The sequence below is a fragment of the Apteryx rowi genome, unplaced genomic scaffold, assembly GCF_003343035.1.
Source record: "Apteryx rowi isolate R43461 unplaced genomic scaffold, aptRow1 scaffold_50, whole genome shotgun sequence".
In the NCBI taxonomy this organism is placed as follows: Eukaryota; Metazoa; Chordata; class Aves; order Apterygiformes; family Apterygidae; genus Apteryx; species Apteryx rowi.
This window is the reverse complement of record NW_020450761.1, coordinates 116,925-139,193: the sequence shown is the minus strand read 5'-3', so window position 1 is coordinate 139,193 and position 22,269 is coordinate 116,925. Positions and strand designations below refer to the sequence as shown.

At 41.1% G+C, this 22,269-nt stretch overlaps 1 protein-coding gene across 6 annotated transcripts in view; it reads left to right on the top strand.

Annotated features, from left to right (window-relative positions):
* The window catches only part of RNF152 (ring finger protein 152), a 47,136-nt gene extending 25,144 nt beyond the window's left edge, over positions 1-21,992 (top strand). For 2 of the 6 annotated variants that reach the window (XM_026079845.1, XM_026079842.1), the window contains exon 2: positions 17,572-21,992. In XM_026079845.1, coding sequence (XP_025935630.1) covers positions 17,734-18,345 — 612 coding nt within the window. In that variant the 5' untranslated portion in view covers positions 17,572-17,733 and the 3' untranslated portion in view covers positions 18,346-21,992. Of the gene's footprint in view, positions 1-480; positions 738-5,931; positions 5,950-8,692; positions 8,767-10,501; positions 10,585-17,571 lie in introns of those variants that run through there. The other 4 variants (XM_026079844.1, XM_026079841.1, XM_026079843.1 and 1 more) reach the window with 4 other exon arrangements.
* The last annotated feature ends 277 nt before the right edge of the window (positions 21,993-22,269 follow it).

Below are 22,269 nucleotides of genomic sequence, written 5' to 3'. Positions count from 1 at the left end.
TTTAGTAACAGCAAATTGGTAAGAATTAGTGAAGTAATATTGCTCTCAAATTAGACTTTAATAAGCAATCAGCTATTTTTATGAAGACACCGTCGCTGCTGGTACAGTTGGCTAATTAGCAACCCCCCTTCAGAAGAAACCTGACCTTCTCGGAAGTCTTCAGGTGTACAGAAGCTCAGGCTTTTTATTCTCTCAGTTTCACTGGGTCTTCTCTCTTTCTCTGCCTTTTTGTTTATGACCTCTTGGAAGCTGCCACTCTCTGTATTTGTGTGACTTCCACAGAAAACATAAGTAACAGCAGTTGAAAGGGAATTTTAAAATAGATCAGAAAATCTAGGGCATGTCAGGATGATTTTGAGGTGTTCTTAAAAAATCCAGCAGCTGCCGTTTTTGAGAGGTTTTGCTGAATATTTTGAGACTTAGCCTCCCTCTTTATCCAGTGGTCAGGAAGAGTGAAGCTTTCTTCTCTCTCTCAAACAGCATATCGCGTACATTTACATTTGCAGCGAGTGGGACTGCGTGTGGATGACCTGTTCTTCACTGGAAGGATTTGTGGGGAAAATCTGGCTGAAATCCACTTGTGAAAACAATTACCATGAAAGAGGCTTCACCCAGCTCAATGAAACTGCTTCATGTAGGAATTACTGATGCAAAGAAATACTGGAAGGACTGGACCCAAGTTGTCTTTGAGGCTTCAGAGAAATGAGACTTTAAAGAAATTGTTTATCTATCTGCAAAGGCCACATGGTTATTTGTCATATATAAATTTCTAATTATTTTCATATGTAAAATAAACAAATTCATGCTATTATACTGGTGCTCCTGAACGTCCTTGCAAAAGGGCAGCAGATGCTGGTGGAAGGATTTTGATAAGGAAATGTGAATTTTAAGAGAATATTATGCTCATGGTCAAAAATAGTTTAGGGAAAAAACCTCACACTTTGATTTCCATCTCAGAGTCCTGATCTGCAGTCCTGGTATTCTCTCTTCTGATGCAGCCAGATCTGTGACACAAGAAGCTGTGAGGCTGTTTATGGTCTTACCTTGGTAATGAAGTTATTTAAACGAAATTTGCCGTTTTATGACATGTTTGCCTTCTTCCATATGTCCAGTCTTTTGGAATCAGCACAACCCAAAAATGAGTTGTGGTGTTTGGTGAAGGGCAATGGAAATATGTCTCCTCTACTACAGGAACCATTGGAGAATCCCGTTATAGTTCAGTTGGCTGGCATCATCAAGATTTCTGTGTTTTTCTTTCCTTCTCCCCCTGCCCCCAAGCCTGTGTGTCTATAATCATAAGATTCTGTGAGAACCCCAGATTGTTTTAAAAGACAAAACTTAAATTCTAAGCATCAAGATTGTGGAGAAAGGTTTCAAAACACGACTGCTGAAAAATCAGCAAGGGGATTCCCCCCACCCCACCTTTTAAAAAAAGCAAAAAAAAAAAATCCCCAAACCCAAAACATATTTTGAGGAATCTGACTCTTTTCCAATGCTTAGGATTACATTCCTGCACTGCCACCTTTTCTGCTGGCTGAAATTCCTCTCTGTGGTCCATGGGAGAAATTCTTATCTTCTTACATTAATGGGTGGTTATGAAACAAGAACAAAAAAAATTGAAGATCATATGCTGGCAATTTAATGAAATGATAAGAATCTACAACTTTGTCCTTTAAAAAGATGATAAAACTGTTGTATTTTCAAATGGAGAGACAGAGAGGTGGCAGTAACCTCTACAGGGGCGATTTTAAATCGGACGGTGAATCAGAGTTGGAATTTTCAGTTTGCTCCTTTAGAGGTCTTATTTTTTGGCACTTGTGCTCATTTCTTTGGTGTAATTTTTAAACAATATGCAGTAGCATTTTTCCATCTGCATAGGCCTGTGCATTTCCATGACCTTTACTGCATTCTTTAGAGGGGTTATGCAATCAGACATAAGGGAATGAAAATACTTAATGGTGTGTTTTTAGAAAAAAGGTCTTCGGCTTATGCCCATGTAGAACATGGTTGTATTACTCACATTTAAGCACCTGTGTTTTGCACTTGCACTCTTATTTTGAGGAGCCTGAAAGTCCACTTGCAAAAGCTGAGCTAATTCTTGAAAATCAAACTAAAAAAACTATATAGGTGGATAAAACGATCAACTTTAAAGAAGGAAGCTTTCATTCTGATATTCCATCACTCTTTGGTCTCACATCCCCCTTTAATATGTGATTTTTCTTCTAAACTTGAATTCTGTACTTACAAAGAGATCAACTCTTTTTATTTGTGCAGAGTAGTTGATGACAGAGATTTTTGTGTGCCTTTGTGAACCCACTTATCAGCACTTGCCTACGTTTTGCTGCTTGGGAGCATGAGTGCATATTAATTGCAGTCTCCTGTATCAAGAGGGGTTGCTCATTAGAGAAGTAAATTTGTTAAACAGAGATAGGAGAATATTGAAGTCTCTGCACCCATTAGTTCTGTTTCCATATCCAGCAGATGGAATATCAAGCAGAGTATGTATCTGTTAAGGGAGACCCATGGAGACAGCAGATTCAAATAAGTTTTTACAGCAGCAACTGCATAACCTGCTAACTTGGAAATATTTCTGATGTCTCCTGATAATCACCAGACAGTTACACACTTCATTGCTGCTCAGTGTTAAAATTGGTATGGGTTACAGTTATGCCTCATGACTTGCTTTTCCACATATGAATTCTTTATGAACCAAATCCACATTGGGATAGCTGCTAAGAAGGCAGAGTAACCAAGAATAATTGCCCCATTCCTGTTTCTGTGCCATCAGCCCATTTCATGTACTAAAAGATAGTTACTCTGAAAACGTGTATTGAACAAACATTCTTCTGTGCCGTATGTGTCATACATTAACCTTAAGCTGAACTGTGCCTCTTTCAGTAGGTAATGGTAGAGAGCCATCAAGAAAAAAGATATGTGTCCATTGCTTGTTAGGAAATGAGTTTGGAATTCCAGACATAAATGTATTTTCTAAAACACAACGAATATCATGTGGTGGTGATTGTGAACCCCGTTCTCCAAGAAGGGCATGTTGCTTTGCTTGGTTTTGTTTAGGTTGTGTGTGTTGTTCATATCCATGGAGATGACCTTAATTTTTTCCAAATTTGTGTCTATTTATGTGAGGTGTCAATTAGGAGGGAAAATAATGCGGGTGATATACTAAAGTATACATGAGTGGAAAGGTGATCACTTTCTGGCATATCTTTTCTGCTATTTCCACGTCAGCAGGTATCCCATGGTACAGGTTTGCCTTTGAGGAGAGTTTAAGCAGTATATACTTTTGCTTGTGTGCAAGAGGGCTGGTTATTTTCAGTATTTGTGTAGTTTTTAGGTAATTCATAAGGACATCTGATAAAAATGCAGGGTTTTTTTCTTTTTTTCCAACCAGTTATATGACCTTTAATGTTTTAAGCTCTAAACTTTTCCAGGGGAGAATAGCACGGGTTTATCGTCTTTTGTCAACTGAGCTGATTCATTACCTCTCTTAATGTTTAATGGCTGTGCTGCAAATCGAGAGTTAGACAAAATAACTGGCCTCCATAGCTCATCTTTAAATTTTCATTTTCTAAGAAAACAGCACAATCTTCCTAGATATAAGGCGGCCTCTTCCTATCTCCTCCAAGTGGTGTTTTAAAGGGCTTTGTTTTGGAGACAAAGGGACTGGGAGGTTTTCAAACAGGAGCAAAACAAGAAATTGCTGTTACAGTTGGTAAGAGTTGCAAAGAGTCAGTGAGCCACAGCTCTTTGAGCTAGGTTTCTTTGTTCTGGCTGACATAGAGGCTTTCCTGACAGTCAGTATTTAACTGGGAGACGTGTTGGTTTGACTGAATCTGCAAGCTTTGGGGTGAGGCAAGAAGCTTCAGAAGAAGGTGGGAAACTTTACCATGGCTTCGCTAAACAAACAGTAGTGATGCTTTGTAACCGTGCGAGTGAGCACTGTATTTTTTTATGAATGTATAGAGTATTGCTAAAAATAGAAGCGAAACTGGTTTCTTAATCTTTGGGGCGTGTTTTTTTGTTGTTGTTTTAAAGCAGTAGAAGCCAGCATTATTTCAGCTATATCCCAGCCTGCTCCTTGTTTGGAGAAGTGTAGGAGAATGGTGGGAGGCAGTGGGACGCCGCCATCTCTCCATGCAAAATATGGAAGGTAACTCCACCTGCCCTACAGGAGCCCTGCCCTTAGTCAGGGAGCGAGTCATGAGCTAAGCACTTTGGGACGCAGTCAACAGATGTGCTAGTGCCCTGTTCTCTTTTAGAAATGGCTGAGCAAGGTGCATCTCACCTTGCTGATGCATCTCATTTGGCGCCAACATAGTATTATGGTGATAAAAGGTAGGACTGGTAGCTTTTTGTCCCTACTGTGGGAAAGTGGAGACAGTCGTCTTAAAGCAAACCAAACCTCCTGAGGGGTGCTAATGCAAGGTAGTGGCAGGGCACAAGCAGAACAAGCTTTATTGGTCCTGCAAGCCCTGGTGCTTAATGCTTTATATTCTGGAGTGCCACCTACTGGCACTTGCTCTATTAGCTCTCTCTCTTCCAGAGAAGATGAGAGTTCAAACCAAAGCTCATGGATGTTAGTAATAATAGTGTTAATAAAAACAGTATTAATAATGATATTAACAATTTTATTGATCACTACATTATTGTCATAGGACTTAAGTGCCCTGTTCATAGACAAAGACCTCGCTCTGGCAGGTGGTCTGCAACTCGGTGTGAAAGAAACTCTGTCACAAGCTTCACAGCTTAAAAAATAAAGAGCACAGTATGAAGGAATGGTTTAAAGTATAGAAAAGTTTTTTTTTCTGATTTATGCTGTTTTTGGCAAAATATAAAGTATTGTCTTGACTTCATAAAATATTTTGGATTATTTCTGTGGTTGTCAAAAAACGAAATTACCTTTCAAAAAAAAAGCAAGCAAGCAAAACCCCTTTTAAGTGGTAGTAGTTCACCTGACTGTGAAGTCACTTAGACAAAAATTAGTAAAACATTACCCAGCTCTAAATAGTAACAATGATGTCTGTAAAATAAATAGTTCTGAAAACTTTTTGGCTAGAAAGCACTGGGTGTTGCAGTTTGGCACAATGAAAATCTAGGTCCAGAGCTGGGAAACTCATCCTAATCAAGAACTTGTTTTGGGTGGTAATGAAGAGGTGTTTTTTGAATCTGTTTTGTCACATTGATTTTCTATCTGTGGGCCAAATCCTCAATGGCTGGAAGTCAGTGTGGTTCCTTTGGCATGAGTTTGACTGGATGCATTGATACTTCCTGTGTTGAGTGCGCTACTATAAGGCACACAGATATTACTATAACAAAAATGGAATAAAGATCTTGACTCGCTAGATCTGATTTACGTCCTGCATAGATACTGAAAGCTGCCTGCACCCCATGTCTTCTTAGATGGTATCTTCCAGTCCAACAGTTTCTAGAGTTACAGCACAGACTTTTTTCCTTCCTTTTAGCAGTCCCTAAAGCACCTTTTTGATTTATAACTGCTATTCTATGTGATGCTGCATATAGTATAATTGGAAATAGGTGATGAACCTTGCATGAAGTTACGTCCTCAGAAGTTACTATTGACTTTGGGGATGTACTCTTGAGATCCTAGGGATGAGGATGATTTTTCAGAAAGTAATAAACTACCTGCCCTTTCAAAATAAGATCCTATAGATACTTAGCAAGAAACACCTCTGAAAACTCAGAATCACATCAACCACATAGTCCTTTTCAGGCTTTGATCACACCATGGGATCTGACTTCTCTGTTGAAAATTTCACAGCAACCAAAGGGGCTGAGAGATTGTCTTTGTAAAAGCACTGGTATGAATCTGTTGCTGATAATTTTGGTATGTTTATCTCATTTGCTTTCGCTAGGCTGGGAAAGAAAGTGGTGTACTGCTAGACCCAAGCATTACAAATTCAGCAGTAGAGCCATGTGAGTAATACTACATTTTTTTATTTCTAAATATATATATATATATATATATATATATGTGAGTAAGAGATGCTTCTGGCTCAGTCAATGGCTGACCAAATCAGAAAAAAAAAATTCCAGAATTGGTACAAAAAGCTTTGCACTTTGCTTTACCTTTTTATAAATTTCTTCTGAAGAGAAATAGTTAAATTGAAATACAATTTGAAATGACCTGAAATTTTAATGCAGATGACCATTTTTGCCTAGGGAGAAAGTATTTTCTTAATTTGGTCTGAAATCGTTAGTGAATTTGATCCCCTCAAAACTACATTACTTTAGTTAGAGCTAACTTAGATTCAGAGTTCCAAGAAATCATGAGACTGTCTTGCAAATTAGAGGCTAAAATTTAGGATGTTATATCTAACTGTGGGATTTGAGGCTTCTGAGATTCATGTTTTCAAGCTTTTTTTCTGAAAAATGGGACTAGATGCTGTTTTTAATGAATACTGAATGGATTCTTCATAATCATGTGAGCCTAGGATCCACTGTGGCCATATACTATCAGGATTGTGATGAAATCTGGAGCATTAGCAATCCTATGCTAGTTACCTTTTCTAAGTTTGTTCTGCTATTACATTTCAAGGACTGCAGGATCAGGCCCAAAATTAAGAGGTAAGGCAGTTTGCTTCATTTTGACCTCTTGCTCGAATGTAGCATAACACAGTCCTTTCCCAGCATTTGCACTCCCTCATACAGCAAAAATGCTATAGACTTTGTGTAAGTGCTGACAAGTGAAGGATATTTAACATGAGGATGTTTCAAAACCAGCCAGGTTTTGACTGGCAGAGGTATGATGGGTGATGTCTGGCCTAAACTTTGAAATGCACTGTAAAGAATGAAATACAACCTGACAAATCTTGGCAGGTCTGATTAAACTCCTTGTAGCTACAGAAGGTGAATGGCTCTTGGAATTGAATACAGTCTCTGTGAAGGAAAACAACCACAGATTTCAAGTAATGCAGACAAAAATAGTTTATCTTCACATGCCTAAGCATTTGAGCGGCTGATTGCGTGGCTGCCAGAGCAGAGAGGCTAGTGGCCAGCAGCTTTGAGCTCAGTCTCAGGGGGCTATAATTTATCTCAGCTCACCAGAGAGAGTTGTGGTGATGTGCCCCAGCAGGCCCAGTTGTTAACCCTGGACTGTGGCTGCCGACCACGAGAACGCTGTATTGCTTAGCTGCAAGATGGCTTTGGTCTGCCAACTGTGCTAGTTCGTTTGAGGGAAAGAGAGACTAGATTAAAATTCCCTCACCCTTTTCTAGGCTTCATTTGAAAACCACCGAAGCTAACAGGAGTTGTCACCTTGCCCTCTGCCCCATGGACTGACAATGAGAGTTGAGGACCTCTCCTGGCATCAAGTTGTTCGTTGCCTCTCTACTAGTATGAAATATCTCCCAGCGATGCCGGGGTTTTGAGTCCCCATGTGCAGCCTGTCGGGGTAGTTGCAGCTGTGTTGGGAAGGTTGGGTTGTGTTTCCTCAGGGCGCGTGTTTTTGGGGTGGCGCAGAGGGAGCAAAGAAGAGCTTGTCTGCAGCTACTGACTTGCTTGATCTGCCTGTGGCTGTTGCGATCAGGTTCTGCATTAGTTGTATTGATTGATAGTGTTTTAAGTATGTAAATGTGCAACCAACTTCACGAGTGTGTGTTGTCCCGTTAACTTCAATGGCTAATGTCAGGCCACGTAATTAATTATATTTGACTGAACTGGGACCTTGTGGAACATTTATCATCATGGGTAGAAACATGTGCTTTGGAAAAGTATTGGAAGAAATTATTTATTCAGGATAGCCTACTAAGTCTTTATAAAGGATTTTACTGCTGTAGAAACAGTGATATAAATCAGGACAACTGATCACTTAGAAATAGGAAATCATCAATATGTATGCAGTTCAGGCTTGGTTTAACTCTGCTTGTGATCCATATTTGCAGTGGGAGTTGGACTGTTCCAAAAATCCAGGAAGTGAGCATGGTATTAATATTACCAGCTGCCAGAAGTATTACAAGGTGAATGATTACTTTCCAATAAGAAAGGAGCTTTTGGGCTGGTGCCAGTTCCTTTTGGGGTTGTCAGCAAACCAGAATGACCAGTGCTGTGACCTGGAGCAGCTGTAGTGCTTATCAGGGACTGGAAATGCACGAAGATCATGATTTGTCTGCATTAGGAAATGACATAGTTAGCAGTTGACCTTGAAGAGTTGTATTAGTTGGCTATTTACTGCTCTCTTGTGAAGATAAGCTCTTGGAAGTGGTTCTTCTGTGTTATGACATCAGTTACACTTTTTCTCTTGATGAATGGGGGACTTTAATCTATTGTACTGCCTATTTAGAAAATTTCATGAGAAAGATAAAAAGATGAAAATGCCCCCCCCATCTTATTCAACTTCCTTATGGTCTATGAAAGAAGAGAATTTCTTTATTATTATGAGGCCTTTAATAAAATACTTTTATGATTTCTTAATACCATCTAATTCAATGTAAAATGGATGTTTTACTTTGATTTCCTGAGGTTTGTTGTTTTTTTTTTTTTTTTTTAACTAGCTGAAACAAAAAGAAACAAGCCCTTCCCACACCCAAACAAAACAAAACCCGAACCAACCCAGCCCTTGATGTGAATACTGTGAGTGTAGCTGCTTAGTGATGTGGGTCTCGGCATCGCTTCCTCAGGAAGTTGTGTTTTGTGAGGGCAGAGCAAGCTGAGCAGGTTGCTTGTCTGAGACAGGAAAACAGAGCACAGTCACAACAATTAAAACCCTCATTTGAGGGACTCCAGTTTCCTGCGGTAAGTGCACAATTGAATTTTCAGTTTGTGAATTATCTAGGAAATGTGTTAGTATTGATTCCTTTCTCTCTTCCTCTCTTTGGGCTTAATGCAGGTAGAGTTTGACCTAGTTTTGTCAAAAAATACTCAATGACCCCAGAGAGCTGTAGCATTCTCTCCTGTAATAGACTGGCTGTCTTAATACACTAATTCAAGCTGATTACCACTCAGTCACCCACTGACCTATATCAGTGAGAAGCTTCTGCATTTGAGATATATTTAAAATTAGATTTTTTTTTTTTTTGATAGTGGTATTTTGTAAGTCTAATACCAGATTCTCGGGGGAGGGAGGGAAGAATCTTTTAATTAAGTTTCTCTTCAGGTATCAAGCAAATTCCATCAATGGCAGGTTAAGCACAAAGCTCTAATGGAAGAGCAAAATTTGTCGTTTGACTGATAAGGTGCTTCATGTCACCTCAGTCAAAAGAGATGAGAATTTTCTCATTCTCTCTCTCTCTCTCTCTCTCTCTCTCTCTCAGCATTTTCAATACCACAAAATTCTGTATATTATCGCAGCAAATGAAAATCTCTTTTGCAGAGAGGATGCTGCATTGCAATTAAAAGCTGTTACTGAGAGCATGTCTGATGACTACACCTTTTACTCTTTGCATGGGCAAAGCTCCTCCTGTATGTAAGGTTGCAGGATTTTGGCCTTACTGACTTAATTTGTGACATCACTTTAAATTAGGCAAGCAACTTCTAAATCTGTCTTTGCCATTCACCTACTCCTTATGTTCTGAACAGAAATGACTACTGGTACTGCTTATTTTTAGGGTATGAGAGGTAGACTTCTTCCTCTCCTCTCCCCCCCACCCCCACCTTGTTCCTCTTGATAGGAACTTGAATAGCAAATAGGTTTTTCACTTGGTAGTGGAGAAACCTGTGCTTTTTTAATTCTTCTCACTTGGGAGTTTAGGAGCGAGTCAGGCATAATTAAGAGCAGCCAACAAAATGGAAGAAATGCTAATGGGACTGTAAGAGTTGTACTTTTGTACTTAGAACGGACTGTAAAAATGAGCGTTGTCCCTTGGGATGTTCTGAACACTGGAGATTTTATTTCCAAGCTGGAAGGGAACCTTGGAGTTTCATTAGAGGGGAAATTTGCAAATTTGGGAATATCTTAGCACTATTGTTGAGTGTCTCATCCTGTCAGGGCCTCATTCAGAAAGGGAAACTCTGGGGCTTATGGACAACACGGAAATGGTACCTTCAGATGCATAACAGGCCAGGACCAGAAACTGGGGTTCCTTGTAATCTGCCAGGTTGCCGTGAGCCTGCGAGATTCAGATACCTGTAGCTCCAGGGCAGCTTGGCAAGTGAACCGTAAAAAAGTTGGGCTGGTAAGGAGCAGGGTCAGGGCTTGCAAACCCTGAGCTCCATGTCTACCCGCGCGGAGGGCTGCCGAGGGGCTGAGTAGGCAGCCTGGCAGGAAAGCTGTCTGCTTTCTGTCTCAGTCTGATTGAAATTGGCACGTTTCTGTGGAATATTTTGATTTCAAATAGCATTTCCCACTGCTGAAGCGCTCCACATGAAACTTTCTGATGAGATGTAGTTTTACTGTTTTGACTCAGCAGTAAGAAACTGAATCAGTCGTTTGCTGATCTGGCACATTATGGGTGATTAGTAGTGTTTGCTGTTGGAACAAAGTGCAGCTTATCCTGATCATATATTTGACCAAAATAAGTTCTTTGGAACCGGGGAATGTGGACGTGTCAAAGTTTGCAGATAAAAGGAAGGAACAACACAGCTGGTGAGGAGAAATGGAACAACATGCAGCATGTGAGTGTTTCTCTCTGCTTTCTGTAAACACCTAAGTTTGTTGTTTGCACCTGAGCTATTTTTTGGTCCAAAAATGTAAGCTTTTTATGTTTAGTTACGTTCTTAGGCCCCCCCTTTATGTATCTGGCTCTTGTTGCTAGGGCTGGTGGGTGACAGTTTCTAATGTAAATGCTCTGGGTTAATATGTTGCAACCAGACTCCCTTCTCATGATTGCACCTTGGATTGCTAGGCTGCCAAAGCAGCAGGAGAGAGGCCAGCTTCTGTCTCGTTTGATCTGTGCAGCCGAGATCTTCCAGAGCTGATTCTCCAACCTCCCGTCAGCATGATTCCCCTGGCTGTGGTTCATAGGATGTTTTAGGTTCATACGTTACAATTTCACTCGGCTTTATTTTCCATGGCTTTATGCTTCCGCAGGTGTACACCTGATTCTCATCTTGGCAAATGCTTGACTGAAGTTGAAGGAACAGTGCCAGCTTGTGCTGACTAAGGATCTGGCCAACTCAAAATGCTTTTGTTTTGTAGTATTTTTGTGCAAATGTGAATAACCATATGGGAAGGGTGTAGGCTGACTGGCCTAGAGGAAGGTGCCTGGCAAATATGTAAGTCCAGAGAGAAGAATGGATTACCTTTATTGTCTTATTGTTAGCTTTATGTCCCTGCAAATGCATAGAATCTCTCAGTTGTATTCTACATGATGGATGGACTGTGTCCATTGAGATATTTTGCTAAGTTCTGGATCACAGGCTCTCACGGCTTTCATGGTTGATGGAAAAGGTAATGTCTGCAATGAAAGCCACAGAAGATCCCAGGCATACTGTGCAGATGCTGTCACCTGGGAGAGATGGGGAGAAATGTGTGATTTTCTGTCCTTTGTTGTTTCTCTGTTGGAAATAAGAATCTGTCCAGAAACTTTCACCCCTGCCTGGTGGCTCATGAGATGAAAAGTGGAGATTTGCTGAAGTAATTGTCCAGGAGCTTTGAGGGAGTCTGGGTGGTGCTTGCATGACCTTGGACCAACTGCTTCATCTTTCAGCACTTCTTTTCTTAGATGATGAAAGGATGTAATGACGATAATACTTCTCTCTTAACAAGAGTGTTGCAATGAATAAATTAATTAATCTTTGTGGTTTTCTCAGTTACTATAGTAATTAGTGCTACAGAACAGCCTAAAAATAAATAGGATCATTTAGTGAAGGATATTCAGGGGATATCAGGTGGCATATCCTGGGCATTTGCAATGACCCCAGTACATTATTTTTCAAGTGTAAATTTGTTGGAAACATGCATGGATACTGAATTTCATAGCAGAAAAGCTTCCAAATATTTAATATATTCCTTCTTCCTTGCTATCAATTTGAAGCAACTCTAGCAGGCATTTCCTTTCGTATCTGCGGGCAGATGATTCTTGCAATTAGTTCCCCTTTTGAGAACAGTCGTCTCTTTCTCCGCCCCCTCCCCCCATATCTCCTTTCCAGCCTGAGGGCACCTAAAACAAATGGATCTTTCTCCATCATAAATCATACATACTCTGTAACACTGTCAAAGAATGCTTAATGTGTTTGGGGAGTTTATGTAATGAACCTTCCTTTAGAAAGGTGATGTATCATCAATGCACTGCCTTGCTAAAAGTGTGTTATTAACCTTGCCGTAAAGCATAAGTATATACATAAGTCTCTGCAAAGTTTTTGAAGTTTTCTATGATCTGCTGACTACATCAGCCTACCCCTAAGCCATCCTCTAAAAATATGGTATGATATTTAGTCTTCTGTGAATTGTATTAAATTCCACAGGCATCATTAAAAATAAATTTTGGGGACTTTCACATTAATATAATTTTGGACCCTCCTAAGTTAGGAAGTGTATGTGTGAAGATAGCTCTTAGTTCTGCGGTGCAGGCAGAACCCCTTGAAGTCTGTGGTTTCCACTGCTTAGGATCGCTGGGGCCATCCTTATATAGCAAAATTATTTGTTAATAGGCAATGATTTGCCATTATTCTGGTCTCTGACTTGTTGTCCAGCTCTCATCACTCATCACTGGATGTTTTATGTCTGTCTTTTTACTCTACTGGCAGGGTTCCAGAAATAACCATCTTTTTTGACCTGGCCAGTTTGGGACCAGTTTATAGTTATGGTTTGTGCAGAGCTTTCTCTGAAGCAAACCTAATTTTAATCTAACTCCTTTGCTTTCTTCTTCTTCTTACTGTCTGTAGTGTTATACTAGCTGCAGCAATCCTCTTCTGTTCACCTCAGGCAGCATCTTCCCACACTGGACTGCGTTGGGAAGCTAGGAATTGCGAGAGAGCAAGAAATACAATTTCCCCCTCTTCTTTCCCTGGGAATAGGAAGCCACCACCTTGGCATGCTGAGCCTTCTGCTCATCCAAAGAGTGAGTTTGGAGCCCTGCCGAGGCCTCTGGCAAGGTGCTCGCAGCACAGGTAGCGTGACTAACAGTTGAAATACATGGTTTATTCCTCACAGGGGTTTGTGTCTTCCATTGCTCTTGAACCACATGGTCTTTTCTCAAATCTTAAACTCTTCCCTATTCCAGAGAGCAGCCCAAATCCACAAGGAGGAACTCTGTCATGCTCTCAGTCATCCGGCTTTACTGTGATGTCCCACTGCAGGATTCATCTGCTTTGCATGTTGCTCTCTGGCTCTCCTCTCCCAAGAGCTGCCCTGTCTCCTCTGCTGAATCTCTTGTTTTGCTCACTAGCTGCGGCTGGATAGCTGGTGTGCGAGCCGCAGCAAGTGGAAGGGGCCGCGGGTGAGGGGAGGGGAGGGGAGGCAGAGAGGTTTCCTGGTGCTTCCTTGGCAGATCTGTCTCTTCTCGCTTCCTTTGCTGCTGCTGCACCTTTCTGACACTTGTGTTTTGGTGCCTGTGGATTTTCATACTCTGTTAGTTTTTATTAATATTACTAGTTAGATCTCAGCCCTGAACAGCTTTCAGTTGCTGTCAGATTTATGCCAGGCAGAGTTATTAATCACAATTTCAGATGCTTTTGTTAGTGTATGGTTTCATTGTCATGTTCCCCAACCCTCCCTTCCACATGCATGCACATATCCACACGCATGCTGTCTCTCCTACAGAGTCCTAAAGATATCCCTGTCTTTTGTTTTTTCTTTTTTCTCTCTTTTCTTTTTTTTTTTCCTGCCTGTCAACAGTTCACCCCCCCCCCCCATCTCCCCAGCTGCCACTGGCTGATGAGCACAAATAATAACAAAACAATGTTTTTGACTAATGCTGAAGTCAGCAGTGTCCTCCTGTGCAGCCTGGCTGCCTCCTGGTCTTTGCGCTCTGAGCACTAAGAGTCTGGTTTAACTCTGCTTTGAACACAGTGTTTGTCCATGATAACTGAGTCCCTTCTACTGCTATGGGAGGTGCGTGGGTTACAAACTCTTCAAGAGTTCAGTCCCCTGTCAAAGCAGAGGTCTGCTGGAGCATGAACTCTCAGCATAGCTATTAAAGTGCTAGAGAAGTACCATGAGAACTCCTGTGGTTTTTGTTTTCTTCCAACTATGTACAAAGAAATGAATTAAACAGATATTGTGCAGTTAAATTCTAACTGTAGATGACAGATTTGCTTTTTTTTTTTTCTTTTTTTTCTTCCCTTCTTTCAGTGCAGGCATGTTGTAAGGCTTTCAGTATGGGTGGAAGTAAAATCGCATTGCAGCCATCAACCTAGGTACCCAACCTTTGAACCAGGCAAGCTCATCATTGTCAGTAAAGGCCAAGGGGTTAGGTGGCTGTGGCTACTCTTTAACTTGTCCTTAGATATATTCTGAAGGAACCATATCAGCCCCTCTGCTTACAGGATGTTATCACTGCTCTGTCAAAATACATCTCTGATCATAATTTGAGGCCTTTTGGGAAAGTAAGAAACGTTGCAGTTTGATATAGGTATATGAACAATATACCCTTGTTATTCCAAATAATGTATGTAGCTGTTCTTTAAAACAAGGAAAGAAAAAAAAGTCACTTCAAGACATACAGTTGGAAGAGACAGTTTTGAAGATTCAGCACCAAAATAAGACTGTCACTAGAACAGCTTCTGCACTACCTAAACACTGTATGTCATGCACGTGGTAAGACCCATCGTGGCTTGGCAAACATTTTAATTTGGCTCCATAAATAAATAAATCTGGCTCTCTTTTCCTTTTTCTTCCCTTAGATTACATTAACACTTTAAAAACCTCAACCTGTTGGAGAAGTACTTCACAGACGTATATAGCACTCAGCTGAGATCTTGTTGTGATCAATTTTTTCTTTTTCCTTGGGTATTGTTTGCCTGGAGGTGACTTTAATTTTATACTTCAGATATTTGAATACCTCATCTCTTTCTGGCCTAGCACTGATCTTCTACTGTAAGGCTGTTACTGCATCAGGGATGAGGGGCTTGATAGCCACCTGCATGTATGACTCCTGAGCAAGGATATGAGGTCAGAAAAATAAGCTTGATCCTGATCACATTCACATCGATACAAATTGGTTTAACTTTAGCACTGTACATGGAGAGAGATGGTTATAAATGACAACTAAATGAGGTTGGAGAACTTCACGAGTCAATTCACTGGCATCCAAAATGCACAAGGCAGACCTTCCATGCAGAGATATCGATTTATACTGACTCAAGGACTACCTCTACTCTGTTTTTAAACTTAAGCCTCATCTTTTGAATTTCCAGGCATTGGGGCTTTTTCTGATAATTATACTGCAATATTGTCGTACCTAGTTTGTTTATTTATTTTTTTAATAGATATGCAGAAACCTAGGACCATCTGTAGCAAGTCAGAGTTGCGTCAGGAATGTCTGAGCTGGTGCTTGGCATGGGGGGGGTGGATGCATGACTGTGAAGCAGGTATTGTATGAACATTTCTGTGCAAAATATAGAATTCCTTGATTGCAGGTGGCTGATGACTGGAAACTGGATCTGATTACTTGAATGATCCCTTCCTGAGTTCCTATAACTCATTTCTAATCTAGCCTGTGTCTTGAATGTTTTTTAGCCAGGAGTTGCATTGCATTGTGAATAGCACGCTCTCCCATTTTTCTCTGTTGAATGCCAGTCATTCAGTGATCCTTTCTGTCAGTTGTCTTTGCGCTTGACTCTATCATAGAGATGTGAAGATGGTAATAGGAAGGAGAAGATAAGGGGAAGATAAAAACCTTTCTTCATTTTCTGCTTCTTTCCCTTGTGTGGCCTGCACACAGGCCATGAATGTAGACCCTCCTCTGCAGCAGTGTTAGACTCTGTCTGCAAGGACAGCGTTCTCTCATGCTTCCTAAAATACAAAGTTGGTGCCTCAGCACTGCACCCCAGCACCCTGTGCAGAGGATGTGCCGCACAGACCCAGGCAGGGTTCCCGCTGGCAGGGTCTCTCCTGGCCATGGTCACTGTGCCGTGTTTAGACACAGCAGCCCCGATGTCCTGTTTCTACAGCTGCAACATGCCTTTTCTGTCTACAGCAATCACCCATGTTTCACAAGCTCCCGCTTTCCTAACTTCTGCTCCTGCTTAGTCCAGAGTCGGTATTGTCACTGTATGCTTGTTAAAAAGCCTTGCGAGCCAAAATCTGCTGCTCTTACAAAATCAGCAGCAAAGCCTGTTCTGCCAAAGTCAGTGATATCAGTCATTAACATCTGAAGAACTGACATGTATTTTGTTTTCCTTACACAAATATTGGTAACTGCCAGAAGCAGGGTATGAGAGAGTGTGGTCCAGAGGCCTCTTCTGCATTGCAGACCCCACATCTATGCCTCCCTTTTCTTCTTGAGCCACGTTATTTCTGTTCTACTAATGTCACCTATTCATTAGCGTCTTGCAGCCTAGTTGCTATGATCTGGGGAAGGAGAGCAAGAAATAATTTTATTTCTTCTGGAAAAAGTCTTCCAACAGCTACAGCCCTCAGGTGTTAGCTCTGTTTTGGGAATAACATTACTATAAGAGAAATTCAAAGCTCACCATGGAAATATTTTGAGTTGTCTTTATTGTATTGTTTGGAGACAAATTCAGACTGATACTTCTTCAAATACACCACGGAATGCAAAGAGGAAAGTTGTGAAAATATGTCACCCCTCTGTATTTATTGTGCGCTGGAGTGGCAAAATCAAACAGAGCTAAACTACCCCTCCATGGAAGCAAATACAACTGCCTTTTTGCATAGCTATAAGAAATTGGTGGGTAAATGCAAAGAATCCTCTTACACTGACTAGTGTGGAATAAGATTAGTAACAGTCTGCCTTTAATTCAGTGCATTAACAGTTGTTTCGCATGGTATTCTGCAGTCCTAGGTCTAAATAGAGTCTTTTATCTTGGCTGAGATTTCCAGTGATGACAAGACTTATGTTTCAGAGAGCCATGTCCATAGATTGCATAATGAGGCAAACAATTTTATTGAAAAACATGCCATCCCTTTTCATTGTGTACAAATGTGGATTTTTTCAGTATAGTTACTTGTTTGTTCATTCATGCACATTATTTTACAGGCATAACTTCAGGAGCCTGTGGAAATGCATCTTTTTTTCTTTTTTCTTTTTCCCCTACCTTGCACACATGCACACAGACTTAGTGGTTGAGCCAAATAGCTAAAAATCCTTAGGGGTTTAAAGGATTAAATGAGAACAATTGCTAAGGTGCAGAAAGGGTTGAAAAGCTCTGAAAATATGACAAGAGGTAGATACTGAGGGACCAGCTTTATGAACTAGCCTCTGATTTTATGGGTATAAACAACTGCAGGTGGAAGACGGGTGGTGGTAGTGATTTTGTAACTGCAAAAAAGAAGGGAGATCTAGTGAAGGCTGCTGTGAAAGTTTGACGCTAAATAATTTTGCAATGCTAAACAGAGTAATGCATACTTATGAGTTGCAAATTTAATCTTTCTGCTACATTACGAAGACAGCTCTAGCTTTTATTTACTGTCAGCTAGACTTTTGTTTTGTTTAGTTCCTTGAAGTAACCTGTTCACTTATATTTTTCTGTTTGTCTCAGATACTGGAAGATTCAAGTCAGAGTTTTTTCTGCAGTCTTCGTAACTGTTGTCCTTCGCTGTTGGGAGAAGTAGTTGTAGAAAGAAGAGAGCTTCCGTCCAGATTTTGGGCCCTGTGGTGAAACTCATTGCAAGGCCCAGGGTGTTTGCCTGCGTGGGCCGCAATGGAGACGCTGTCGCAGGACTCTCTGCTGGAGTGTCAGATCTGTTTCAATTATTACAGCCCCCGCCGGCGGCCCAAGTTGCTGGACTGCAAGCACACCTGCTGCTCGGTGTGCCTGCAGCAGATGAGGACGAGCCAGAAGGACCTGCGATGTCCCTGGTGCCGCGGGATCACGAAGCTGCCGCCAGGGTATTCTGTGTCGCAGCTGCCTGATGACCCCGAGGTCATTGCTGTGATTGCAATCCCCCACACCTCAGAGCACACGCCAGTCTTCATCAAACTCCCGAGCAACGGGTGCTACATGTTGCCCTTGCCCCTCTCCAAGGAGAGAGCGCTCTTGCCAGGAGACATTGGCTGCCGCCTCCTGCCCAGCAGCCAGCAGAAGTCCCTGACGGTGGTGACAATCCCGGCAGAGCAGCAGCCCCTGCAGGGCAGCATCCCCCCAGAGGCTGGAGCCGAGGAGCAAGACAGGAGAGGTGTTGTGAAAAGCTCCACCTGGTCAGGAGTGTGCACTGTGATCCTGGTGGCCTGTGTCTTGGTCTTTCTCCTGGGCATTGTCCTCCACAACATGTCGTGCATTTCCAAGCGCTTCACGGTGATTTCGTGCGGCTGAGGAGGGGCTGCTCTCAGAGTACTCTCGCGGGTAGATCCAGGGGTTGGGTAGGTGATGGTGGTGGGATCAAGTGAGACAATTTGCTGCAACTTTGACCAGTTACTACAGAACGCTTGACACACGGACAGCTGTTTGTTAGTCCGATAGCAATCCTAAAAGGTGGAATGCGAGGTCTCTTGGCAACATGGGGAGAAAATCCTGTCGAGTATCTGATGGTAACAGCACTGAGGAGGACTGCATGCGTCACCATAATCATTTATCAAAGGGACTGTAATTTCCAGTGATTTTTGTCATGTTACGAGATTAAAGACATCTATGTAGCTGGTTATACTGTAAAGTATATGGTATGAGCTGTTCTCTAAACACAGTAGATTAAAATCAAAATTGCTCTATGTAGAAATAAGAGAGAGAATTGGTGTGTGACTCAGTAAAAGGTGTTCGGTACCAATCCACACATACATTATTTTTTAATGAGGGGAGAGGGAGACTTGTAAAAACAAGAAATCATTTAGTTGGTAAGGCATTTTGTATGTTTTAAATTGCACATTAATTAGACTAAGTTAGAAAGTTGTACAATAGTTTTTAAAAGGAAATATTTTACAAGCAATCATTTTGTTTCATGGTGTGTTTTTTGCCTTTCTCTGTCTCTGTTTTCTTTTTTCTGTTTTTTTCTCACCTGTAGGGAAGTGGCACTTCCAAATTGTTTTATTTGATGGAGAATCCAAGCAGAGAAGCAAAGTGAGCTAGGAGGAATACCTAAAAATGCAGCCAAAACATTTCTGCCTGACTGGCTTCACATGAAGGATGCCTTTGAGTGGTAAACATTGGACATGCTGTTTTACCTCTGATCTGTCAGCAGGCCTTCCCGAGGATCTGGCCTTCATAGGGATTAGTGAAGATGTGGGTTATGAGAAGTCCTAGGATTCCTTTCTGCAAGGACGCGATAGCAAATTGTTTTTTTGTTTTGTTTTGTTTTTTAAACTAGAGGTCTGTTTTGTTTTGTTTTAAGAACTTCAGACCTGTTTTACCTCCCTCTCTCCTAGGAGGTGCAACTGTGTACCCACAGATGGTGTAAAAGAGAGGTTACCCTGAGGAAGCCTCACCATCTGGACTGAGACCGAGGTCTGTTCTGTGCCATCATTTAATAACAGGTGGTGACAGGGCTGGGAGCAGAGCCTAGGCCAACCTAAGCTTCTCCTTGGGTTATGTTACCCCTCCCAAATCACTGTGGCTGTCCTGATGTCAAAATGTGTACGTGAGCATAACTGAGCCCTTTCCACACTTCAGTGATGTAAATCTTGGGACATATGGACAGATATGCACATATGAACTGATGTGAAAAAGGACAGCAAAATATTTCCCTCCACCTGTGAATGCCAATAAGCCCCCAGTAATTTGCAGTTCATTGCTTGGAAAGAGCCAAATTCCTGTACTTTTTCTTCAGTTCAGTAGCGCCTTGCACCATAAGCAGTCCCACTAGCTTTAGTAGAACTGCTTGTGAAGTAAAGTAGAGCTCAATGTACATTTTGAGTACTTGGCAAGTCTGAAAGCTCAAATTTGTGAGATTTAAGGATCAGATCAAGGGGCACATGACACAGATCTTTAATGAGGCAGAAAAAGCTATTGATTTGCACTGATTCTTTTTGCAAGTACAAAGTGTGAACAGTTGCTTAGGCATAACCTCCCTGAAGAATGTTCTCTTGTCTACTGCTAGTGCTCTTTCTAAATTAATTTGAGATTGCTCAATGCCATAACACCAGGCAACAATTTTGACTATACAGTGCCAAAGTTAGTCCTGTAGAAGAAGTTGGTGGTTTTGTGATTATGTCACAAAATCAAATTTTTGGTTCACAATAAACATTATTTTCAACTAGAACTTCCTATTGAGAACATACCTCTCCCTTAGTGCTAGATTTCTTCCCCTCCTTCTCCAAACCCACCATTTTCTTCCTTGATTTCTGTTAACTGAAGAATAGCATATATGGTGCTTAATCATTATGGGGTATGTAAGGTCATGTATGGAGAGAAAATTAAGTACATTATGCTGATTTTTATCTACTGTCATTTGTATGCATAGCACAGCAAAAAAACGAGTAATCCTCAGATAACACATGTTCAATGCCTTTTTCATGTAAGGTCCATGTGCAGTATGCCTTGAACCTGACTGAGAAGTATTGTAATACACGGACACCTCTCAGCAGCATGTTCGATTCGGTTGCAGTAGGGAACAACAGTAATTCCAAAAGTGTGTGTTGTGAACTTGTTAATCTCTTGTCACCACTAGGCAGCCAGATTTCTACTGACATCCACGCTACACTGCTTGTTGTGTAAAGGAAAGCCAGTTCACAAAAAAATCTTGCCTTTTATAAGACTCCTAAGAAAGTGACCAGATACAGGATTGAACCCTCTACTGCCTTATTCCCTACTGGTAACTTATGCTTGTACCAGGAGTGTAGAGCATAGCTGGAAGATGCTCTGAGAACAACATTGAAGCATTTTAGACCAATTTCTGCATCTGTTTGTCAGTCATGAATGACTGCACCAAAATGCAAGGCAGTCAAAGAGCAGGTCCCGGGAGTACAATATTAATTATGTTAACCTCGTTCTGGCTGTGCAATGCCTGTAGTAAGCTCTTGAGGTCGAGGGTTCCCTTTGGTGTTGCAGAGAATGGCTGTCTGGAAAACTGCCGGTCTTTGTGCCTATGTGGAGGGGGCAGTATGAAAGAGAAATCAGAAATTAGGTTAAAATACCACACTGCATAATATATTACGCAACAGGCAGACCTGGAGTTTATCCGGTATTAATGACGTAAGTATTATATTAGCAGAATACCATCCTGTATTACGTAGCACAGTGCATTGTTTTGTTAGTATGAATTTCCTGTACTTTTAGTGCCTGCTGAAATGCATGTTTGACCTAATTTCTGATCCAGACACTTGCCTGCTCACAGCCTTGTGTAAGAGCAATAAATAAAACCTCAAGATTTTAGTCTGTGTGGGCGCGTGCGCGTGTGTGTATGTTAAATTCCTTTTTAATAGGAGTTCTGGAGATGTTTTTGTTTTTGCTTTAGACTGTGACTCTCATTTTAAATTTGCAACCGCCATATCATGTTGGATCACCTTGCTTTTTGCTGACTTGTGTAGAAGTGAACTAAATAGTTTGTTGTAATGTACAGTGTTAAAATGTTTCTCAAGTATGTTGATTGTCATACTACTTTAAAAATGCAGTGCAGTCTATCCCATTCCTCGGTCTAGTACCTGGTATTAAAAAGTGATACTGTTGTATACGCATCTAACTTTTTTTTAAACCCTTGTCTGTGTAGCTTTTCCCCAGGACGAAATCTGAACCTGAGGGAAATCCCAGGTGTACACCATGTGTGCACCAATTCTGTATCAAAATCATCACGTCCTGGGTTAGTTTTTGTTCCCTGGTATCTAATAAGCAATCACTACCCAGTTCTACCAAAAAAAGGAGGAAACTTATTGTGACTTGGTACTGTTTGAGCAACCAAAACTTATGCTAAATATTGTTGTGGGAAGTTACTAATGCACCTGCATTTTTAGAACAAATTTACTCTGTATGAATGTGTATTTATTTCCTTGTTTAATGGGAGGGGTGTGTGTGTTGGGGTCTAGGTTTCTTTCCCCCCCCCCTTTTTTTTTCTTTTTTTGGGGGAGGGGGGAAGATCCCAGTTTCCATTTTTCTGCTTGTGCTTTCCTGGCAAACAGACTTTAGGATTCACTTTGTGAAATTTTGTTTAGTGAATTTAAAAAATTCAAAATATGCAATTTTGGTATGCAGGATTTTTTTAAGAAATTGTGTGTTCAGTGATTGTTCATGCTTAACCAAGATGTAAAGGAGCCTGGATGTTCTGTAAACATGGAGCAATCATGAGTTCAAAGTTTCATCTTTATCAGTGAAACT